This window comes from Ornithorhynchus anatinus, chromosome 10 (genome assembly GCF_004115215.2).
Source record: "Ornithorhynchus anatinus isolate Pmale09 chromosome 10, mOrnAna1.pri.v4, whole genome shotgun sequence".
NCBI lineage: Eukaryota > Metazoa > Chordata > Mammalia > Monotremata > Ornithorhynchidae > Ornithorhynchus > Ornithorhynchus anatinus.
In genome coordinates, this window is record NC_041737.1 from 53,506,527 (window position 1) to 53,529,146 (window position 22,620).

A 22,620-nucleotide genomic window follows, 5' to 3' on the forward strand; every position below is an offset into this window, starting at 1 on the left:
GAGGGCGGGTTTCGGGCGCCCCGTCACCCAAACGCTCCCCCAGACCGGGGCAGCTGGCTGGACTGGGGGCAGCCCGTTTATTGATCAGTATTTGAGCCCCCATGTTTGAGAGGGGGCCCCCCGCTACTGCCGCCCCCCTGGCCTCCGGTCGGTCCCTCCAGGGGAAGGGTGCTCAACTGCTCGTGCAGCGAACACATCTTCAGATGGAGGTAATCCAGTGCCGCGATCTTCTCCCTGCAACGGGGCAGAGGCTCAGGGCCAGGGAGCCCTGAGAGGGCGAGGGATGAAGGGGCTCAGGGGGAGGGAGAGGAAAGAGGGGGCGCGGGGGCCGGGAGAGGGCGAGGGGGCAGGGGACCCGGAGAGGGCGAGGAAGAGGCCGAGCGGCCACAGAAGGCTGGCCAGGGGTGGAAGACCACTCCTGCACCGTCCGTCGTCGTCCCACCTCCTGTTCCTCAATCGATCGGTGATATTTACTGAGCGCTTCCTGTGTGGGGAGCACTGTACTAAGCAGCCGAGAAAGTACAAGCCACTGGAGTTGGTAGACGGGATCCCTGTCCACAAGGAGCTTCCGGTCTCATCGTTATGGAACTTAAGCACTTGCTACGTGTCAAGCGCTGTTCTGAGAGCCGGGGTTAGATCATCAGGTTATCCGGTTGGTAAATAGGTTGTGATCGGGTTAGACACAGTCCGTGTCCCACTTGAGGCTCAAGATCTAAATAGGATTTAATCCCCATTTTACAGAAGAGGAGACTGAGACACAGAAGTGAAGCGACCTGCCCAAGCTCACGCAGCAGACCAGTGGCGAGCCGGGATTAGAACTCAGATCCTTTGACCCCTAGGCCTGTGCTCTGGGAGACAGACATTAAAATCAATTACAGAATGGAGGTGATGACTGGGGGTGGTCGGGATACGTATATAAGCGCTGTGAGGGTGGGTAGTTAGGGCTTAAGGTATTAGACCGGTGCTTGGCACATAGTAAGCACTTAAATACTATAATCATTATTATCATCAGGGAGCCGAGTGGGTTAGGTGATGCCAAGGGGAGGGGAAATGAGGGCCTAATCTGGAAAGGTCTCTGGGAGGAGATGTGATTTTTAAGAAGGTTTTGAAGGTGGGGAGAGTGGTGGACTGTCGGATATGAAGACCAGACTATAAGCTCCTTGTGGACAGGGGACGAGGCTTCCGACTCTCGTAGTCTTCCAAGTGCTTAGTATAGTGCTCTGCATAAAGTTAGTTGGGGAATACCACCGATGGATCGATTGAAGGCCAGAGAGAGGATGTGGGCAAGGGGTCGGCGGGGAGATAGGAGAGATGGGGGTACGGTGAGTAGGCTGGGACCAGAGCAGCAAAACGTGCAGGATGGCTCAGAGGAGGAAATCGGCGAGGCGTGATAGGAGCAGGCGAGGTGACGACTGAGGGCTTTAAAGCCGAGGGTGAGGAGTTTGTTGGGTACAGAGGTGGATGGGCAACCCCTGGAGGTTCTCGAGGAGGCGGGGGGTGTGGACTCTACTTTTTTTGTAGAAAAATGACCCGGGCAGCCTGTGGGGAAGCGTGTTCGTGGAGGCGAGGGAGAGGGGGCCGGGCGAGGAATGATCAAAGGGAGAAGAGAGGAGGGTCGTGGCGGCTGGTCTGACCCTCCCCAGCCCCTCCCCCTCACTCCGGCTTCATCTTGTCGGTGAGCAGCAGGTTCTTGGCCCGGAGCGCCTCGTCCTGGGCCAGGCGCAGCGTGGAGCTGAGAGCCTCCGCCCGCACGTGCTTGGCCAACGCCTGCCGCTCCAGCTCCTGCGGGGCACCGGCACCGGGAGAGGGGGGCTGGGCCGGGGACCGGAGGGGCCGGGAAAGGGGGCAGGAGCGGGCGGAGGAGGGGGCTGCCCAGCTTTGACATACGGGGCGGGTAAAGAGACGTCATGGAATCCGGCGGGAGGAATTAGGTGGGAATTCCGGGCAGGATGAGGAGGCCGAGGGGGGGCAAGGCGACATCGGGGAGGCCGAGGAGGGTGAGGACGGGGAGCGAGGAGGCCGAAGACGGGGCACAGGGAGGATGGGAAGGCCGAGGACAGGGCAAGGGGAGGCCTAGGCCGGGCCCATGGGTGGTTTGGGGGTGAGGGTCGGGGTACCAGGATCTTCTTGTGCAGGCGTTGGCAGCTGGGGCAGGCGGGCGGGAGGCCCTTCTGGCGGACCTCGTCGAGCAGCGGGGCCAGGGCCCGCTCCAGCATGGCCTGCAGAGACTCGGAGCCCAGCTGCTGCCCCTGGCTGGGGGCGGGAGGGGCTCACACGGGGCCCAGGCCCCGTCGCGCCCTCCCTCGCCCGGCCCCCTCTCCCTCGCCCCCACGGTTCCCCTCCACGTTCGGCCGCCAGGCCTTCGTCCGCTCCCCGGCCTTCCTCCCCCCAGCCCCACTGAGCGGAGGGGCGCCAGTGCCCATCGTACCTGCCACAACGGGTGCAGGAGATGTGCGGGGGTCTCTCGGGGGGCTCGGGAGGCCCTCGGTGGATGGCCAGCTGCCTCCCCAGCTCCTCCAGGACCGGCTTCACGTGGCCCAGACCCTCCAGCTCCGAGCGCAAGGACGACAAGGAGAGGACGGAGCGCTCCACCCTGCAGGGGCCGAGGGGCGCAGGTGCCGGACTCCATCGCCCCCATCCAAGATCCCCCTCTTTTCCAGCGGCTCCCTCCCACGGCGCAAGATTTGCCGTTCCACCCGTGTCTGCAGAACCTGTGGATTTCCCTAGCTGTGGCCCCACCCTCCTGGCTACCCTGTTCTTCTCCTTCTCTTCCTCCTCCTTATCCTTCTCTTCCTCCTCCTTCTCTTCCCCTTCCTCCTCCTCCATGTCCACGGGCCCCTCTCTCCCTGCCCTTGTAGGGTATAAGACATTTTTCCCTCCCCTCCCAGCCTCGACCTTATGGACATGAGTGCATATTCTCTGTCATCACCCCACCCCAGGTGCCCTGATGGGGTTGGGAGGCAATGCTTTATGAAGACTGGAAGCCCCACATGGGATAGGGGCTGTGTCCAGCCTCATTAACTTGTATCTACTCCAGCGCTTAGAACAGTGCTTGGCACATAGTAAGCACTTAACGAATACCATCGTTCATTCAGGCCCCGATTCCAACTCCCTGGGAGTCTGATTGCACCCAGCCCCTCGATCACCAGGGCTCGGGAACTCCCTGATTGGCACCTCCTCCCCAGTGCTGATTCCGCCCTACCGAATTCCCTGTTTGGCATCTCCTACCCAGCACCGGTCCCATCCCCCTCACCAAGTCCCATCCCCACAAACTCCCTGATTGGCATCGCCCACCCAGCGCCGATTCCTCCCCCTCAAACTCCCTGATTGGCAGCCCCTGCCCAGCGCTGATCCCGCAACTCCCCGACTGCCACCTCCTCCCCGGCACAGACTCTCTAATTGGCACCTCCTACAGTGCCCCATTGCTTAGCGACTGGCACATAGTGTGAGCTTAACAAACACCATCATTATTATTACCCAGCGCTGGATCCCGACTCCCCGATTGGCCCCTCCTTGCCAGCACTGGTCTCCCCCCTGCCCCGACTCCCTGATGGACACCTCCCGCCCGGGTCTGGTCCCGGATCGGTTCCCCTCTGCGTCCCCGGGCCGCTTGGCCCTCCCGAGCATCGGCGCTCACATGGTGCAGAGCTCCTCGGCGCGGGTCCGGAGGTCCTGCAGACCTCGGGCCGCCTGATCCTGCTCCCGCTGGGCCCTCTCCCACTGGGCCAGGAAGCCGTCCAGCCGCCGCACCGCCTCCTGCCCCGGCCCTTCTTCCGCCGGGCGGCGGCGGGCCAGGGCCGACACCTCGCGCCTATGGGGTGCCACAGTCGAGTGGGGTGGAGGGGACAGGGACGTTCGCCGGATCGGGGTGAGGAGGGGGAGCAGGGTCTCTGTCCCTCGTCCCGTCCTCCTCTCCCGGTGCCGTGCCCCTTCATTCCCTTCCCTCTCTTCTTCACCCCGGTCTTAACCGGTTCTGTTTTCCAGCCTCTCGGCTGCTCTGATTTGTCTGCCTCCCTTCCCTCCCTCCCTCTCCTCTCCCCCCCCCCGCTCTCCTCCCTCCTCTCCCCCTGCCCACATCCCTCTCCCTCCTTGGCCTTCTCGGCCTCCCCGGCCCACCTCAGTTCTTCCAGCTCAGCCGAGATCTTCTGCAGCAGCTGTTGTCCGCCGCCGGGACCCTCCCCGCTCGGGGGCGGTTCCTGGGGGCTGGAGGGAGTCGGGGTCGAGGCCGGGGCCGGAGCGGGGTCGAAGGAGAGGGGCGTTGGCGTTGTCTCCAGCCCCTCTGGCTGGTCCTCCGGCCGGGCATCCGGCTGGGCCTCCGGTTGTGTTGGGGCCTCCTCCTGGATCTGCTGCTTTAGGAACCGAAGCTTCTCCTTGGAAGGGAAGGGGGACCTCCCGGGGCTCACCTGCCTTTCCAGCCCACCCCCAGCTGGCCCCCTCCGAGCCCCCTCCGCTCGGGGCCACAGAGAAGGAGACCCTCCCACCCTAATAATAATTACGGTCCTTGGTAAGCGCTTTACTATGTGCCAAGTTAAGCAGGTTGGACCAGTCCCTGCCCCTCATGGGGCTCACAGTCTTAATCCCCATTTTACAGATGAGGTAACCGAGACCCAGAGAGGTGAAGTGATTTGCCGTAGGTCACACGGCAGACTTGTGGCCCAGCCAGGATCAGAACCCAGGTCCTTCTGACTCCCAGGCCTATGTTCTGTCCAGGAGGCCAAGCTGCTTCTCAGCCGAATGCCGGCAGGTGCGGCATCAGCGGGGCACGGTGGTGGGAAGGGGTTTGGCCCCCTGCCCCCGGGCCCACCCCTCTCTGACTCCCCCACTTTGGGGCAGCCCCCCCAGTCCCCCCCTAGCTGGCTCTCTCCCTCCCTCTGGGCCCCCCCTCACCACCAGCAGGGTTGAATTCTGCTTTAGGACGTTGGTCTTCAGCTCTGCATCCTCCACGGTCTGGGTCACCATCTGACAGTTCTCCTGGCACCGATAATAATAATAACGATAGTATTTGTTAAGCATTTACTACGTGTCAAGCGCTGTTCTGAGCGCGGGGGTAGATACCAGGTAATCGGGTTGTCCCACATGGGGCTCACAGTCTTAACCCCCATTTTCCAGCTGAGGTAACTGAGGCGCCGAGAAGTGAAGTGACTTGCCCAAGGTCGCTCTGCAGACAAGGGGCGGAGTCGGGATTAGAATCCACTCCCAGATCCGGTTTCAGGCCACTGGGCCATGCTGCGGTGTCCCGCCCCCGTCCCCTGTGCCGATTAGCTCCTCCCCTCCCACCTCCCCTGCCGCAGGTCACCCGGCCCCTCGGGACCCCAGTCCCACTTCTCCCAGACCATGGATGCTCTCATTCCCCTGCCCGTCTGATTTGATTCATTCTTTCATTCGATCGTGTTTATTGAGTGCTTACTGTGTGCAGAGCACTGTACTAAGCACTTGGGAGACTACAACGGTAAACGGACACATTCACCGCCCGCAGTGTGCTTACGGTCTAGAGGGACTGTGGCTCACTCACAGTATCCTCTAGTCACCGGGAGCCTGCTCCTGGAGGTTTCTGGCCCTACTCCTCAGGCTCTGCCCTGGAGATTGGGTGCTTTCCTAAGGGTTCAGTACAGTGCTTTGCACACAATGGGTGCTCGATAAATACTATCAATCGATGGGTTCTCCTTAAGTCCCTCCCCCTAATAATAAAAATACTAATAATGGTATTTATTAAGTGCTTACTCTGTGTCAAGCACCGCTCTAAGCGCTGGGATGGAACAAAGTAATCAGGTCGGACACGGTCCCTGTCCCACATGGAGCTCACAGTCTTTAATCTCTAGACCGTAAGCTCGTCGTGGGGCAGGGAATGTGCCTGGTTATAATTGTGCTCTCCCAAGCACTTAGAACAGTCCTTGGCACACAGGAAGTGCTCAATAAATAAGACTGGTTGACGAATCCCTTTTTTTACAGATGAGGGAACCGAGGCACAAAGAAGCGAAGTGGCTCGTCCAAGGCCACGGAGCAGACGAGCGGCGGAGCCGGGATCAGAAGCCAGACCTTCTGACTGCCGGGCCTGGGCTCTAGCCATTAGGCCACTCTGCTTCTCCTCTGATCCAACCCACTTCTTCCTTCTAACCTCATCTGGCCTCATTTCCTCCCTGGGCCCCGGCCGCCCCGGCCACCCTGGCCCTGGCCACGGCCCACCTTGAGCTTGCAGCAGTAGCCCTCCAGCTCCTCGGCCTCCTGTCGCCTCCGCTCCAGGTTCTCGCTGAGGAGGGAGCACTCGCTCTGTCGGACGGGGTGGGGGGTGGGAGCCGTTCATCAGCGGGGGGGGCGGACACAGAGGAGCCGGGGGCAGGTTGGCGGGGCTGGTCAGTGAAGCAGGAGGGAGGACAGAGAAGGGACTAGGGAGGGATGGGTGAGGCTAGTGGAACTGGTTTACCGGCTCCCGTCCTGCCGTGTGACCTTGGGGAAGTCGCTTAAGCTCTCTGTGCCTCAGTTTCCTTATCTGTAAAATGGGGACTCTATACCTTTTCTCTTTCCTTCAGACTATTTATTCATATTAATGTCTTCCCCTCTAGACTGTAAACTCGTGGTGGGCAGGGAATGTGTCTGTTTATTACTAAATTGTACTCTCCCAAGCCCTTAGAGGGATTGCCTATCCGGGATTGTCAATCAATCTGTTGTTGATTGATTGCTAATATATTTTAGTGTCTCTTCTCCTAGACTGTAAGCTCCTTGAAGGCAGCCTCCTGCCTCAAAGCGTTCAGTACAGAGCTCTGCACTCGGTAGGTGCTCAAGAAATCCTGTTGGTTTATGGATAGATTGGAAATGCCGCCTGGGTCCTGTCATCCCAACCTGCCCCAGCGGAATAATAATAATGATGAAAAGAATTGTGGTATTTGTTAATTTGCTTTCTGTGTGACAGGCACTGTTCTAAGTGCTGGGATGGATACAAGCAAATTGGGTTGGACACAGTCCCCGTCCTACATGGGGCTCACAGTCTCAATCTCTATTTTACCGATGAGGTAAGTGAGGGACAGAGAAGTGAAATGACCCGCCCAAGGTCTCACAGCAGACAAATGGCGGAGCCGGGATGAGAACCCAGATCCCTCCGACGCCCAGGCCCAGGCTCTCTCCACTAGGACGAGTTGCGGAATTCGTGCCTGGGGCTCTCGGGCCGGGATCAGAACTGGGTCAGGGTTGGGTCAGGATCGGGTGGCTCTGGCGATGCTCTCCCTGATTCCCCAGGCCGGCCCCTCCTCTGTGGCCGGACGTCGGCTCCGGGGAAGGGGCGAGACGGGGGGGAAAGGGACCGCTACCTGCAGACACTGGACGTGGTGGTTGACCCGGGTGGTCTTCTCCTTGAGGCTGGTGATGGAGTCCTTGGCCCGGACCAGGCCACTGTTCACCCCGTTCTGCAGGCAGGAGTCGGGAGGGGACCCCGAGGACCCCGAGCCAGAGTAGCCGTGCCGGCCCCCGACCCCAGCCCGCCCGCCCCCTGGCTCCCGGGGGCTCCGGGCGGGAGGGTGATCGGGCTGCTCCTTGGCCCCGGTCCGCTAGCGCTCAAGTGGCCAGAAGTGACCGGTTGGCCGGCAGACAGCGGGGTTTGGTTTCTGGCTGCACGGTGGAGGGGGGTGGTCCGAGAGGTATTTCTTACACAAATGTCTCCCCGCTCTCTTCCCCCTCCTCACCTTACCCCTTCTTCTCCCTCCTCACCTTACCTCCTCCTCCCCCTCCTCCCTCTCCCTCTTCTTCTCTCTCCTCCCCTTCCTCTTTCCCCTTATTCCCCCCCTTCTCCTCCTGCCCCTCCTCTCCCCTCACCCCCACAGTGACTGAGTAGGCCTCAGTTCTGCCACTGCCCCGCCCCCCCCGCCCCAGGGCCCTCTGTGCCCCATCGCCCGGGCCCCCGGCGGCCCCTCACCAGCAGGTCGGCGATGTCGGGGTCGTGGGGTCCCCAGGCCGGGGCCCCGCTGTCGAGGAAGGAGTCGGTGAGGTCGGGGGGCAGGTCCACGGAGGCCAGGTTGAGCAGGGAGACGTTGGTGCAGGCGGATGAGCGCTTCAGGTTCAGGCACCACTGCATAGGCTCATGGGACATCCGGGGTTCCACCCTGGGGGGGGACGGGTGGGCAGGGGAGGAGCGCTGACCCCGGACCCTACCTTCTCTCCCCCCCTTCTACTCCCTCCCCTCCTCAGCCCTGCCCTCCAGGCCCTACCTCCTCTCCCCTTCTCTTGCTCCCTCCTCTCCTCAACCTCAGCCCCCCGAGACCTTACCTCCTCTCCCCGCTTCCGCTCCCTCCTCAGCCCTGGGCTTCTGAGCCCCTCCCTCCCTCCTCTCCCTCACCTCTGCCCACCCAGATCCTGCCTCCTCACTCTTTCTCCCTCCCCTCCTCAACCCCGGCCCCCAGCCCCTACCTCTTCTCTCCTCCTTCTCCTCCCTCTCCTCTTCAACCTCCAAGCCCCACCCCGGACCCTACCTCCTTTCCCCCTTTTCCCTCCTCTCCTCAACCCTGCCCACCGGGCCCTATCTCTTCTCCAGCTCCCTCCTTTCCTCAGCCCTGCCCCAGACCCCACCTCTCCTCCCCTCCTCAACCTCCACACCCCACCCCGGACCCTCCGTTCTCTCCTCCTCTTCTGGTCCTCCTCACCTCTCCCTCCAGACCCTACCTCCCCTCCCCTTCCCTTGCCCACCGAGACCCTCCCTCCTCTTTCTCCCTCCTGTCCTCAACCTCACCCCCCAAGACCCTACGGCCACTCTCCCCTGCTCCTCAACCCCGCCCCCCCCACCCCTCTCCCCCTTTCCGGCCGGGTCCCCTCCTCGGCGGCCCCTTCCCCGCCCCGTCCTCGGGTCCCAGCGGCCTCTTCCCCTCCCACCTCCCCTTAGTCCCGGCCCTGCCCCTGCCCACCCGTGGAAGGACACGGCCTTCTTCTTCTTCTGGATCCCCTTCCCAGCGCCAGCGGCACCGCCCGGGGACTCCTTGCCGAGCTGGGCTTGGCCGTCGGCTCCGGCCGGGGGGTCCCCCGCCTCGTGGATCTCCTTGCTCTGCCAGATGGTCTTGACCACCACGGAGGCCATCGTGGCTGAGAGTCTGCCACGGGGGTGGCGGTGGGGGGAGGGGGGGGGCGCTCGGCGGGGGGCCTGGTGCCCAGGGGCTCCACGGGACCCACTGCCTGCTCTGACCCTTCACCCCAACTCCCTTCCCCGCTTTCACCTCACAATGGACCGGACAATGAGGCCCAGAAGGGGGCTTTGGTTCTAGATCTCGGGGTCCCCCCCGGGTTCCACAGCTGGGGCAGGGCCTCGGGTTCACAGTGAGACGGCTCACGGAACTTCTGGGGGGTTGAGCGCTCAGCACGGTGCTCTGCACACCGTAAGTGCTCAATAGATACGACCGAACGAATGGATGGGCGGGGGGCTGACTTCCTGGAATCCACTCTGACCTCTCCGGGGCTCGGTTAATCAATCGATCGATCGTACTGATCGAGCGCTTACTGCGCGCAGAGCACGGTAAGCTCGCTGTGGGCAGGGAATGTCACTGTTTATTGTTGTATCGTAGTTTCCCAAGAGCTCAGTCATTTCCCTTCTCTGGGCCTCAGTTCCCTCATCTGTAAAATGGGGATTAAGACCGTGAGCCCCAAGTGGGACATGGACTGTGTCCAATCTAATTAGCTTTGTACCTACCCAGTGTTTAGAACAGTGCTTCGCATATAGACAGCACTTAACAAATATCACAGTTATTATTCTTATTATTATCTTGGGCAAATCACTTCTTCTCTGTGTCTCAGTTTCCTCATCGGTAAAAATGGGGATTAAATCCTACTCCCTCGAAGTGCTTAATACAGTGCTTTGCACACAGATCAGTCCTCAATAAATACAACCGAATGAATGAAAGACTGTGACCCCCGTGTGAGACAGGGACTGTGTCCGACCCGATTACCTCGTATCTACCTCAGCGCTTAGTATGGTGCTTGACATATAGTAAGCACTTAATACCGTAAAATGAAACAAAAATGAATCAGGTTTCATGTCCCTGGAAAAGGGGGGCCTCACTGAAGCTTGAAGGTAGTAAATTCAAAACCAACCACTTTTTCAGAGGGGAAAAATGTATCCATCCAGCTATTACTCTGTCGACTTGTATATTCAGTTGAACACTCCATTATTTACCCTGCTATATGCTATTTCATTTATAGACATATCCTGCCTACAGCAAGTTTACAGTCTATGATTTCTCATTTGGAATACTGCCTACTGCCTCTCTGATCCTTGCTTTTACTGTTCTCACTTTTGTAAATATATTTTGGGTCATCTTGTCTCTCCCATTAGACCGTAAGCTCCTCATGGGCAGGGAATGTGCATGGCCTAGGAGATAAAGCCGGGGTCTCCTCCCTCTCCTTCAGGTGAGCCCCACGTGACCCAGGGACAGTGCTCGACTTAATTATCTTGTATCAGCTCACTGTGGGAAGAGAATATGTCTGTTTATCGCTGTACTGTACTCCCCCAAGCGTTTAGTACAGTGCTCTTCATCTTGTAAGCGCTCAATAAATACCACCGATTGAAGGAAGGATGAACCAATTCCTAATTCTGTCCTAACGAGTTCTTAGTACAGCGTTCTGCCCCAGGAAGCGCTCAATAAATACCATCGATTGATGGAATGCCGAACCGATTCCTAAATCTGTCATACGGAGCTCTTAGTACAGTGCTCTTCACCTAGTGCTCATCGTCTCAAGCTCTTCGTACAGTGTTTTGCTCCTAGGAAGCGCTCAATAAATACCATCGATGGAATAACGAACGAATTCCTATTTCTGGATTATCGTGTTTCTAGTACAGCGCTCTGCACTAAGCGCTCAATAAATACCATCGATCGATGGAATGATGAACTAATTCCTAATTCTGTCGTATCGTGTTCCTAGTATAGCGCTCTGCCCCTAGTAAGCGCTTAATAAATACCATCGATCGATGGAATGATGAACTAATTCCTAATTCTGTCGTATCGTGTTCCTAGTATAGCGCTCTGCCCCTAGTAAGCGCTCAATAAATACCATCGATCGATGGCATGATGAACCGATTCCTAATTTTGTCGTCGGGAACTGTCTCAAACCGTGCACGGCGCTCTGCCCCCGGGAGGGGCTCGATAAGTGCCATCGATCGATGGTGAATTAATCGATGCATCAATCGGAGGCAAGGGTCAGGCGTCGGGGGAGGAGGTGGGAAAGGCCGGGCCCAGCAGGTGGCTCCCTTCCCCCGCCCCGCCCCGCCCCGCCCCGCCCCGCTCCCGCCAGCCGCCGCAGCAGGGAATGGCAGGCGCCGGCGGACCAATGGCAGGCCCGCAGCCCCCGCCCGGCAACCCCTCTCCACCAATCAGCGTCCGCACGGCGCGAACGTCCCGCTCCCCGCCAATCAGCGCCGGCGCCGGGGGCGGAACCCGCGCGCTCATTGGTCCGTCCCTCCGTTCCCGCCCTTTCCTTCCCCCCGCCCCAACTCCGTGGCGGAAGCGCGCGGCCCTCGGCCAATCGGCGGGGGCGCGGGGGAGGGGGCCGGGAGGAGGGGAGCGTCCATTGGTCCCCGGCCGGGAGGAGCCGCTCCGGACGGACCAATGGGCGGCGGCGGCGGCGTGAGGGACGGCGGCGGGGACCAATGGCGGCGGGAGGCGGCGGGGAGCGGGCCAATGGGCGGGGGCGGGCGCGGGGGCGGGGCTCCGCCGGCGGCCGTGCCCCGTCCGCCTCCGAGGCCTGGCGGCCCGTCCCCGGTCGGGCTCGGCGTCCGCCCCGCTCCGCTGTCGCCGCCGCCATCATCATCATCATCATCATGCCCGCCGTGTCCAAGGGAGACGGGATGCGGGGCCTGGCCGTCTTCATCTCCGACATCCGCAACTGTGAGGGCGGCGGGGGCGGGCCGGGGGCGTCCTGCACGCTCCGGGGGCTGGGGGACCCCGCCCCACCCCTCCCCCCACCTCCCCCCCCCCCCCCCCGCCCCGCCAGCTGCTTCCTTTTCGGTTGCTCTGCCGCCTCCTCCTCCTCGCCGTCTTCGCGTTTGTTCGGCGCCGATTGGGAGCGCCGGGGGACCTCCGACCCCATCAGCTTGCCCGACCCTCCCCCCGGGGGGGGGGGGGGTTCCTCAGTCCTCATCCCCATTTTCCAGATGAGGTCACTGAGGCCCAGAGAAACGAAGCGACTGGCCCAAGGTCACAAGGGAGGCGAAGGCGGGATTAGAACCCACGACCCAGCCGCTAAGGGGGCGGGTAGCGTACAGTCGATCAGCTCGTATCCTCCCAGCGCTCACAACAGCGCTTGGCACATAGTAAGCGCTTAACAGATGCCGTCGTTATCATTGCAATTATCGTGACGGTATTGGCTGAGCCTTTACAGTGTGCCAAGCGCTGTGCGAAGCGCTGGGGGGAGATCCAAGGGAATCGGGTTGTCCGCCCCCTCCACCTCCCCCGGGGCTCACGGTCTTCATCCCCATTTTCCAGAGGAGGGAACTGAGGCCCGGAGAAGTCAAGTGGCTTGCCCAAGGTCAGACAGTAGACAAGAGGCAGAGGCGGGATCAGAACCCACATCCTCCGACTCCCCGGCCGCTAAGGGGGGCGGGGGTATTGCACAATTATTATCCTAGCATTTGCTAAGCGCTCACTATGTGCCAAGCGCTGTTCTCAGCGCTGGGGGAGATCCAAGGGAATCAGGTTGTCCTTCCCCCTGCCCCCTTCTTCACAGTCTTCATCCCCATTTTCCAGGTGAGGGTACTGAGGCCCGGAGAAGTCAGGTGGCTCGCCCAAGGTCACACAGCTGAGAAGCGGCAGAGCCGGGATTAGAACCCACCCCCTCTGACTCCCAAACCCCGGCTCTTGCCACTGAGCCACGCTGCTTCTCTGATAATAACCGGGGTATTTGTTAAGCGCTCACTAGGTAGCAGGCACTGTTCTAACCGTTGGGGTGGAGAGAAGATAATCGGGCTGGACAGTCAAATTTTCATTACTCTCCCCCTTATCGGAGATTCAAGGGTATTTATCCAGCACTGTGCAGAGCACTGTCCTCAGCGCTCAGGAGAGTACGGTTTAGTCGTTCGTATTTATCGAATGCTTACTGCGTGCTGAGCACTGTTAGAGCACTGTTAGAGCTTAGCAGTGCTAAGCGTTTGGGAGAGCGCAGTCTAACAATGTAACAGATACATTCCCTGCCCACAAGGAGCTTACGGACTAGAGGGGGAGACGGACGTTAATAGAAATAAATAAATGAGAGCTAGGGCCGTATTTTCATCTGGCCGCCTGGCTGATTTCTGTAGCCCCGCTGCCTGCTTTCCGCTAGCCTTGGCCACCTCGTTTCCACAAACGCCCGTTGATTTCCATCAGCCCTCGCTGCCGTCCGCCTTTCACCGGTCTCGGTGCCCGGTTTCATTTAACTCCGCCAGATCTCTTTCGGTGTCCAACCGACCCGGTCGTCGGTGTGGGTCGTGCCCGAGGTCGGGGGTCGGCCCTTCCCCTAGAGTCCACCCCCACCCCCTCCTGGACCCGGGAATAATACTAATCATCATCATAATTATGGCACTGTTAAGTGCTTACTCTCTGCCAAGTACTGTTCTCAGCACTGGGGTAGAGCGGACCTAATCAGATTGGACACAGTCTCGGTTCCACATGGGGCTCACATTTTGAATCCGCTTTTTACAGATGAGGTAACTGAGGCACAGAGAAGTGAAGGGACTTGCCCACAGCAGATACGTGGCAGAGCCGGGATTAGAAGCCAGGCCCTTCTGACTCCCAGGCCCGGGCTTTATCCACCAAGCCACGCCGCTCCTCGAGTCGGGAGAGTCGGGAATCTGACGACGGAGGGGGAGGGAGGGAATAGAGAGGAGGAAGGCGGAGGAGACGAGCGAGAAAGGGAAAGGTGGAATATTGGCAGCCGGGTTTCTTGAGCCGCCCTCCCCGCCGCCCCCGCGGACACTCAGCTCCTCTCCCCACCTGCCTCCACCACGCAGGTAAAAGCAAGGAAGCCGAGATCAAGAGGATCAACAAGGAGCTGGCCAACATCCGTTCCAAGTTCAAAGGTAATAATAATAATAGTATTTACTGAGGGCCTACTGTGTGCAGAGCACCGTACTGAGCGCTCGGAATGTACAATTCGGCAACAGATAGAGACAATCCCTGCCCAATGATGGGCTCACGGTCTCATCGGGGGAGACGGACAGAAACAAGACAACATAATCACGATGAATAGACTCAAGGAGATGGACACCCCATTAACAAAATAAATAGGGTGATAAAAATATAGACAAATGAGCACAGTGCTGAGCGGAAGGGAGAGGGGAGGAGCAGAGGGAAAGGGGGCTTAGCTGAGGGGAGGGGAAGGGGGAAGGGGGAGGGAGCAGAGAGGGAGCAGAGGGTGAGTGGTAGCTCGGTGTGGGAAGGCCTCTTGGAGGAGGAGGAGTCTGGGGGGACTGGACGGGCCCCCCGGGGCAGCGGGACTTGGCGGGGGGGCAGGAGAGATGCGGTCCCGGTGGCAGGGGGTCGTGGGGGTCGATCGGGTTGCCCGCTTGCCCACCAGGGGACAAGGCCCTGGACGGCTACAGCAAAAAGAAGTACGTCTGCAAGCTGCTGTTCATCTTCCTCCTCGGCCACGACATCGACTTCGGACACATGGAGGCCGTGAACCTGCTCAGCTCCAACAAGTACACGGAGAAGCAGATCGTGAGTCCCGGCGGGAGGGCCACCCGGAGGGGGTGGGGGTGGCGGTGCCCCCCGGCCCCTCCCCCTGAGCGATCCCGCCCCCCGCTTCGCAGGGCTACCTGTTCATCTCGGTGCTGGTAAACTCGAACTCGGAGCTGATCCGCCTGATCAACAACGCCATCAAGAACGACCTGGCCAGCCGCAACCCCACGTTCATGTGCCTGGCCCTGCACTGCATCGCCAACGTGGGCAGCCGCGAGATGGGGGAGGCCTTCGCCTCGGAGATCCCGCGCATCCTGGTGGCAGGGTGAGGGTCGGGGTGGGCACGGGGCCCCCGCCCTGGGAAGTCGGGGGAGGCGGGAGGGGGCCGTGGGGTCGGTGATGGAGATGAGGCGGGGGAGGAGGGAGTTTTATGGGGTTGGGGAGAGGGGGTGCCGGGGAGGAGGGCCAGGCGGGGATCCAGGTTGAGACTTATTTGACACCCTCGTCCCCCCCGCCCCGCTCAGGGACACGATGGACAGCGTGAAGCAGAGTGCCGCCCTATGCCTGCTGCGCCTCTACAAGACGTCGCCCGACCTGGTGCCCATGGGGGAGTGGACGTCCCGCGTGGTTCACCTGCTCAATGACCAGCACATGGTCGGTGGCCCGGCGCCTCGTCCTCCCCCCGGGGGGGTGGTGTTTAAGGGATCGCCTCGTGCCAAGCCCGGGAGCGGAGCGGCGGGTTAGATCAGACGCCATCGGGTGGGGCTCGGTTCCCCCCCCGCCCCGGGGTGTCCCGGGAAGGGAGAGGGAGCGGGTTCCCCTCTCCGTGGACCCCCCTGATCCCTCTGGGTCCCGGGCCCCAGGGCGTGGTGACCGCCGCCGTCAGCCTCATCACCTGCCTGTGCAAGAAGAACCCAGACGATTTCAAGACCTGCATCTCCCTGGCCGTGTCCCGGCTCAGCAGGGTCTGTGGGGGCTGGGGGGGGAGGGTTGCGGGCGGGAGGAAGGGAGTGGGTCTTTTTTTGTTGGTTTTTTTCATGGCATTTGTTAAAGTGACTCCTCTGAGCGCTAGGGTTGATAGAGGCTAATCAGGTCGGACGTAGTCCCCGTCCCGCAGGGGAACTCACGGTCTCAATCCCCGTAGAGACAACGATGATAATGATGGTATTTATTAAGCGCTTACTATGTGCTAGGCACTGTCCTAAGGGCTAGGTGAATACAAGCAAATCCAGAGGGGGACTCTCAGTCTTGATAATAATAATGGCATTTGTTAGGCGCTTACTATATGCCAAGCACTGTTCAAAGCGCCAGGGAGAATACGAGGTAATGGACTTGTCCCACATGGGGCTCACAAGTCCTAATCCCCATTTTACAGATGAGGTAATGAGGCCCAAAGTCACCCAGCTGCCAAGGGGCGGAGCCGGGATTAGAACCCATGACCTCTGACTCCCAAAGCCGTCTCCTTTCCACTGAGCCACGCCGGTGAAGTGATCCGCCCGAGGTCACCCGGCAGACAAGTGGCGCAACCGGCATCAGAACCCGGGTCCCTCTGACTCTTCCCCGTCCCCTCCCTCCTCCAGATCGTCTCCTCGGCCTCCACGGACCTGCAGGACTACACCTACTATTTTGTCCCCGCCCCCTGGCTGTCCGTCAAGCTCCTCCGCCTCCTCCAGTGTTACCCGCCACCAGGTAGGGGGCTGAGCTTCCCGTCCCAACCGGGCCCCACCGGCCCCGCGCCCCGGTCCGTGTCGTCCCCCCGCCCACCCCCGGCTCTCCCCGCAGAGGACGCCGCCGTGAAAGGCCGGCTGGCCGAGTGCCTGGAGTCCGTGCTCAACAAGGCCCAGGAGCCGCCCAAGTCCAAGAAGGTCCAACATTCGAACGCCAAGAACGCCACCCTCTTCGAGACCATCAGCCTCATCATCCACTACGACAGGTGGTCCCGGGGGGCGGCGGGAGAGGGGCTGGCGGGGGCCCCGGGGAGCGGCCGGGCTCGAGGCTGACCGGCCGGGCTCGAGGCTGACCGGCGGGCCCGGCTCCCCGCTCAGCGAGCCCAGCCTCCTGGTGCGAGCCTGCAACCAGCTGGGCCAGTTCCTGCAGCACCGCGAGACCAACCTGCGCTACCTGGCCCTGGAGAGCATGTGCACGCTGGCCAGCTCCGAGTTCTCCCACGAGGCCGTCAAGACCCACATCGACACCGTCATCAACGCCCTCAAGGTGCGCGCCTGCTTCTCTCTCTTCTTCCGGCCCGTCCCTTCCCTCCTTTCCTTCTACCCCTTCCCTCCCTTCTTTCCTTTTTTCCCTCTCTTCCTTCTTTCCCTCCTTCCTTTCCCTCCTTCCTTCCATCCTCTCTCTTCCTTCCATCTTCTCCCTTCCTTTCCTCCTTCTTTCCATCCCCTTCCTCCCTTCCATCTCCCCCTCCTTCCCCTCCTTTCCCTCCTTCCCCTCCTTCCCCTCCTTCCCCTCCTTCCCCTCCTTCCTTCCTTCCTTCCTTCCTTCCTTCCTTCCTTCCTTCCTTCCTTCCTTCCTTCCTTCCTTCCTTCCTTCCTTCCTTCCTTCCTTCCTTCCTTCCTTCCTTCCTCCCTCCCTCCCTCCCTCCCTCCCTCCCTCCCTCCCTCCCTCCCTCCCTCCCTCCCTCCCTCCCTCCCTCCCTCCCTCCCTCCCTCCTTCTTCCCTTCTTCCCTCCATCTCCTTCCTTCCTTCCAGCCACTCCCTTCTTTTCTTTCCTCCTCTGGGCCCTGGCAACCGACTCCCGCTCTCACCCCCGTCACCCCCTCCCCCACAGACGGAGCGGGACGTGAGCGTCCGGCAGCGGGCCGCCGACCTCCTGTACGCCATGTGTGACCGGAGCAACTCGAAGCAGATCGTGTCGGAGATGCTGAGATACCTAGAGACGGCAGACTACGCCATCCGCGAGGAAATTGTGAGGGGTGGGGCGGGCCGGGGGAGGACGGTCTGGGCCCCGCGGGCAGGGCAGAGCGGGTGGCCCCGAAGCCCCTTGGCTCGCGGGGGGCGGGAGCCGGACGCCTGGGTCTGCCGGGCAGGTGCTGAAGGTGGCCATCCTGGCGGAGAAGTACGCGGTGGACTACAGCTGGTACGTGGACACCATCCTGAACCTGATCCGCATCGCCGGGGACTACGTGAGCGAGGAGGTGTGGTACCGCGTCATCCAGATCGTCATCAACCGCGACGACGTCCAGGGCTACGCCGCCAAGACCGTCTTCGAGGTCCGTCTCCGTCCCCCTGCCCATCCCCGAGGAGCCCCGGGCCCCCGCTCCGCCCCGGACCCCCGACCCCCAGGGGCCCCAACCGCCCCGGGCCCGGGGGCGGCGGGTGACGCGGGGGTTCTCTGTGCACGCCCCCAGGCCCTGCAGGCCCCCGCCTGCCACGAGAACATGGTCAAAGTCGGCGGCTACATCCTGGGCGAGTTTGGAAACCTGATCGCTGGGGACCCCCGCTCCAGGTGAGGCGGGGTTGGGGGGGTCGGGGGGATCCCTCGCCCCGGGAGCTGCCGGCGCCTGCCGCTCCCGGCCTGCAGGACACCCGCAAGCGGCATGGTGAAGTGGCTGGAGCCCGGGCCTGGAGGTCCGAAGGTCACGGGTTCTAATGCCGGCTCTGCCACTTGTCTTCTCTGTGACCTTGGGCAAGTCAGTTCACTTCTCTGGGCCTCAGTTCCCTCATCTGGAAAATGGGGATCGAGACCATGAGCCCCACGCGGGACAGGGGCTGTGTCCAAACCCATTTGCTTGTATCCACCTCAGCGGTTGGTACAGCGACTGGCACATAGTAAGCGCTTAACAAATCTCGCGGCGATTATTACTATCGTTTATCTGGGTCCCGGGGTGGCGGACGGCATGGCCGTCCACCTCGGGAAAGGGGAGGGTGGGATGGCACCGCTGGGCCCCTGACTCCTCTCTCTCCCCCCCACCCCCCCACCCCCCCGCCGCTTCCGCCAGCCCCCTGGTCCAGTTTTCCCTGCTCCACTCCAAGTTCCACCTGTGCAGCGTGGCCACCCGGGCCCTGCTCCTGTCCACCTACATCAAGTTCATCAACCTGTTCCCCGAGACCAAGGCCACCATCCAGGCGGTGCTGCGGGCCGGCTCCCAGCTGCGCAACGCCGACGTGGAACTCCAGCAGCGCGCCGTCGAGTACCTGAAGCTCAGCTCCGTCGCCAGCACCGACGTCCTGGTTGGTACCGAGACACCGCCCCCCCGTCCGACCCCGTCGGATCACCCTGGGCCTCGGGATGGCCTGACGGCCCCCTCCTCCCCTCTCCGTCCCCAGGCGACGGTGCTGGAGGAGATGCCCCCCTTCCCCGAGCGGGAGTCGTCCATCTTGGCCAAGCTGAAGAGGAAGAAGGGCCCCGGGGCCGGAGGGGCGGTCGACGACGGGCGCAGGGAGCCGGGGAGCGGGTCCGAGCTCAACGGCAGCGTGGAGCACCCCCACAGCGCCGTGGTGAGGACCCCCGCCGCCCCACGTCATAACCTCTCCCACACCTTCACCCGTGCTCTTCCTCCTCCTCCTTTCTTGCCCCCCTGAACCCCATGGCCTCTCCCGCAGATGGGGGGTGGGGACCCACCGAAGGAGGCGGCGTAGGGAAGCGGCATAGCATAATGGACAGAGCCCGGGCCTGGGAGTCAGAAGAACCTGAGTTCTAATCCCGGCTCTGTCACGTGTCTGCTGTGACCTTGGGCAAGTCACTTCACTGCTCTGGGCCTCAGTTACCTCATCTTTAAAACGGGGATTGAGACCGCGAGCCCCATGTCGGTCATGTACTGTGTCCAACCTCATTTGCTTGTATCCACCCCTGCGTTTAACACAGACCATAATTATATTATTATTAACTTGTATCTATCCCAACACTTAGAGTGCGTGGCGCATAGTAAGCGCTTAACAAGTACCATAATAATAATTATTATTGGGGAGGCAGAAGAGACCTAGGTGATGGACCCCGGGGGCGGGGCGGCGAGGAAGAGGAGGGAGGGTGGAGAAGAGGCTGAGGCCAGGAGCCCTCCCTTCTAACGCCTCATCGTCCATCCTGTCAGTCCACCCCATCCCCGTCTGCCGACCTCCTGGGGCTGCGGGCCGCCCCCACCCCCTCGCCCGCCCCCGCCGGCTCCCTCCTGGTGGACGTCTTCTCGGACAATCCTGCCCCTCCGGCCGCCCTGGAAGACAGCTTTCTCAGGTCAGGGGCCCCGCCCACCCGCTGCCCAACATCCTCCCGGCCACTTGCGGCCCCATCCCGTCTCGGCGGCACCGCCCGTTGCCTGGGCTTTGGCCCCCTGGCTCCTCCGGCCCCACCTCCCCAGAGACCCCTTCCCCGCTTCCTTGGTTTCTCTTTTTCGACGGGCTGTGCTTTGCTGTCACTCTGCCCCGGGTCCTCCCCGGCACTGTCCCTTTTCATTTCCATTCAGCGCTAGTACAGTGCCTGGTACATAGCAAGTGCTTAACAAATTCCACCATTATTATTATCTGGGTCTTGTCCAGCGGAAGGGCTCAGAGCCTGCCTTGCTCTCTCCTCTCTCTCTCTCTTTCCCTCCCTCCCTCTCTCTCTACCTTCGGGCCCGGGCTCCTCCTCGCTCTGCCTCACTGCTGCTCGGGATCGGCCGTCCCCACCCTGTCCCGTCCCATCTGTCCCGTCGGCTTCTGCCTCCGCCCCGGGCTTGGTGGTCCAGGGACTTGGAGCCGTCCGCCCCCGAGAGCCCCGGGGCTGGGGCTGCCGAGTAAGGGGGGCTGTGTCCTTAAAGCGGGGGGCTGGGGTGGCGAGGGTGGCTGGGTCCCCAGAGAGATGGATCGAGCCAAGGGAGGCTGGGGCCTAGCAGTTGGGGCCTGTGGGGGTGGGACCGGGGCCGGATATCATCAGGGCCCAACGGGGAGAGCGGAGGGGCGTCCGCACCTGGCTCACGCTTCTCTGGGCTGCTCCCCCGTGCCCCGCCTTTCTCATCTACCCCCGCCACCTCGCCCCTTCCCTTCTCGCCGTTTCCGACCCCTCTCCCCTCCCTCCGACCGATGGTCCAGTTCTGGCCCCGACGACCCAGGAGTCCCCATCCCCGAGGCCGACGAGCTGCTCAACAAGTGAGTCGTTAGAGGTGTCGGGTCAGAGGCGTCCGGTCTTTTGGTGGGGGAGGTTGGGGAACCCTCGGTGGGCGAGGGAGGATCAGAGAGATGCCCGAGATCCCCCTCTGGGGCTCCCTCATCCCCTCACTGCCGCCTCCCCCTTCCCAGATTTGTTTGCAAGAACAACGGTGTCCTCTTTGAGAACCAGCTGCTGCAGATCGGGGTCAAGTCAGAATTTCGGCAAAACCTGGGTACGCGGTGGGTGGGAGGGGGCCGGGGATGAGGCGGGGGTGGAGGAGACTGGGTGGGTGAGTTGGGGACCCCCAGGGGGACTCCGGTCCGGCCACGAGACGTCCCCCTTCCCCGTCCCCAGGCCGCATGTACCTGTTCTACGGGAACAAGACGTCCGTTCAGTTCCAGAACTTCAGCCCTACGGTCGCCCACCCGGGGGACTCTCAGACTCATATCCTCCTTGGCCTCCGGCCTTGGCTCCCCCTCCCCGGCACCCCCTCCCCACTCCTCCGCCACCCCCCGGGCCTTGCCGCCGGGCCTTTCCTTGACTGACCGGGACACAGCTGGCCGTGCAGACCAAACAGGTGGCGGGGCAGGTGGACGGGGGCGCCCAGGTCCAGCAGGTGCTGAACATCGAGTGTCTCCGGGACTTCACCACCCCCCCGCTGCTGGCCCTGCGCTTCCGGTGAGTCCGGGCGGCCCGGGACGGGGCCGGTGGAGGGAGGCCGGGTTGGGGGGTCTCACTGCCCCCCTCCTCCGACCCCACCAGATACGGGGGCGTTCCGCAGTCCGTGACGCTCAAGCTGCCGGTCACCGTCAACAAGTTCTTCCAGCCGACGGAAATGGCCGCCCAGGACTTCTTCCAGCGCTGGAAGCAGCTCCGCCTGTAGGGCGCGGGGCTGGGGGTGGCCGGGAGGGTGGGGAGTTTGCAGGGGGGTGGGGGACACGGATGGGGCGTCCCCTCCGGCCACCCTCCCCATCGCCTCTCCCACCCATCCCCTCGCAGCCCCCAGCAGGAAGCTCAGAAAATCTTCAGGGCCAACCAGCCGATGGACCCCGAAGTGACCAAGGCCAAGGTGGGAGTCCTGTAGGGGTTTGGGTGGGGGACGGGGGAGGGCGGGGGCCCGGTTCCCTGACCTCCGACCCCTTCCCCCCCTCCCCGCAGCTGTTGGGCTTCGGTTCCGCCCTCCTGGCCAACGTGGACCCCAACCCGGAGAACTTCGTGGGGGCCGGCATCATCCAGACCAAGGCGCTGCAGATCGGTTGCCTCCTCCGGCTGGAGCCCAACGCCCAGGCCCAGGTGAGCGCCGCCCCCGGGCCCTCTGGCCGCCCTCGCCTCCGCCGCCCCCCTGACCCCGTGCCCCGTCTCTCCGCAGATGTACCGCCTCACCCTGCGCACCAGCAAGGAGAGCGTCTCCCGCCACCTCTGCCAGCTGCTCTCCGAGCAGTTCTGAGCCCCAGGGCCCCGGCTGCCCCCCGCTTCGGAGCGAGCGGCCCGGAGCCGGGCCCCTCCCTGGTGGGGGTCTGGAGAGCCGGGGAGCAGGAACTCTTGGATCTCAGTTGGGGGCGAGGGGAGGGGTGGGGAGGAAGGAGCAGAGCACTTGGGTCCCCAGCGGCCGGGAGGCAGGGCTGCCTGCTCCCCTGTCTCTCCTTTTGTATTATTATTTTTTCATCTGCTGCTGTTTACAGTCTTGGGAGGGGAGGGGGCCGGGTGGCCCTTCCCCTCCCCGCCCCCTGGGGGTGAGGGTGCTGGGGGCAGTGGGGTGCCCCCAGAGGAACAGTGGGCGGGAGGGGTCGGTCAGGGCCAGCGGGCCCCTTCCCTCCGCCCCCACGGTGTATCCCCGTGAGCCAATAAATGGAGAAGACATGGAGAAGACGCAGCTGGTGTCTGGCGCCCCGCCCCCCGTCCCCGGGGAGGGGCAGGATGGCCGGGCCG

General features: G+C 62.2%; 2 protein-coding genes across 10 annotated transcripts; one reads left to right on the forward strand and one right to left on the reverse strand.

Annotated features, from left to right (window-relative positions):
* Positions 1 to 4: 4 nt before the first annotated feature.
* On the reverse strand, positions 5 to 9,177 carry TSKS (testis specific serine kinase substrate). Of its 8 annotated transcripts, none has more exons than XM_029073974.2 (11): positions 8,886 to 9,177; positions 7,904 to 8,090; positions 7,302 to 7,397; positions 6,184 to 6,267; positions 4,888 to 4,971; positions 4,117 to 4,349; positions 3,638 to 3,811; positions 2,429 to 2,593; positions 2,118 to 2,253; positions 1,658 to 1,782; positions 5 to 234 (listed from the first exon to the last, which is right to left on the reverse strand). In XM_029073974.2, the coding sequence occupies exons 1-11, from the start codon at positions 9,053 to 9,055 to the stop codon at positions 78 to 80; spliced, it is 1,611 nt and encodes a 536-aa protein (XP_028929807.1). In that variant the 5' UTR covers positions 9,056 to 9,177; the 3' UTR covers positions 5 to 77. The 8 variants fall into 8 exon arrangements, with proteins under 8 accessions (XP_028929807.1, XP_028929805.1, XP_028929808.1 ...); XM_029073972.2 differs by having other exon boundaries at positions 4,117 to 4,367; XM_029073975.2 differs by having other exon boundaries at positions 4,117 to 4,346; positions 8,886 to 9,176.
* Positions 9,178 to 11,682: 2,505 nt separating this feature from the next.
* AP2A1 (adaptor related protein complex 2 subunit alpha 1) lies at positions 11,683 to 22,555 on the forward strand. 2 transcript variants are annotated; one of them, XM_029074228.2, is made up of 24 exons: positions 11,683 to 11,852; positions 13,949 to 14,017; positions 14,515 to 14,657; positions 14,750 to 14,943; positions 15,143 to 15,272; positions 15,482 to 15,583; positions 16,199 to 16,307; positions 16,401 to 16,551; positions 16,664 to 16,832; positions 17,401 to 17,538; positions 17,660 to 17,842; positions 17,981 to 18,078; positions 18,572 to 18,803; positions 18,900 to 19,070; positions 19,661 to 19,800; positions 20,291 to 20,338; positions 20,634 to 20,690; positions 20,841 to 20,923; positions 21,046 to 21,135; positions 21,246 to 21,369; positions 21,454 to 21,570; positions 21,691 to 21,760; positions 21,850 to 21,984; positions 22,061 to 22,555. In XM_029074228.2, exons 1-24 carry the CDS (start codon positions 11,786 to 11,788, stop codon positions 22,136 to 22,138), a joined length of 2,898 nt encoding a protein of 965 aa, XP_028930061.1. In that variant the 5' UTR covers positions 11,683 to 11,785; the 3' UTR covers positions 22,139 to 22,555. The 2 variants fall into 2 exon arrangements, with proteins under 2 accessions (XP_028930061.1, XP_028930062.1); XM_029074229.1 differs by lacking the exon at positions 20,291 to 20,338.
* The last annotated feature ends 65 nt before the right edge of the window (positions 22,556 to 22,620 follow it).

What these genes read in the sequence shown, in the direction of transcription:
- TSKS (XM_029073971.2), bottom strand. Translation starts at nt 9,055, where the DNA reads ATGGCCTCCGTGGTGGTCAAGACCATCTGGCAGAGCAAGGAGATCCAC. An exon ending in GCCGAGGAGCTCTGCACCAT is followed by an intron (nt 2,594 to 3,637) that starts GTGAGCGCCGAT and finishes CGGCCCCTGCAG; the next exon opens with GGTGGAGCGCTCCGTCCTCT. An exon ending in ACCGACAAGATGAAGCCGGA is followed by an intron (nt 235 to 1,657) that starts GTGAGGGGGAGG and finishes GCCCCGTTGCAG; the next exon opens with GGAGAAGATCGCGGCACTGG.
- AP2A1 (XM_029074228.2), top strand. Translation starts at nt 11,786, where the DNA reads ATGCCCGCCGTGTCCAAGGGAGACGGGATGCGGGGCCTGGCCGTCTTC. An exon ending in CCGTGTCCCGGCTCAGCAGG is followed by an intron (nt 15,584 to 16,198) that starts GTCTGTGGGGGC and finishes TCCCTCCTCCAG; the next exon opens with ATCGTCTCCTCGGCCTCCAC. An exon ending in AGCCCAACGCCCAGGCCCAG is followed by an intron (nt 21,985 to 22,060) that starts GTGAGCGCCGCC and finishes GTCTCTCCGCAG; the next exon opens with ATGTACCGCCTCACCCTGCG.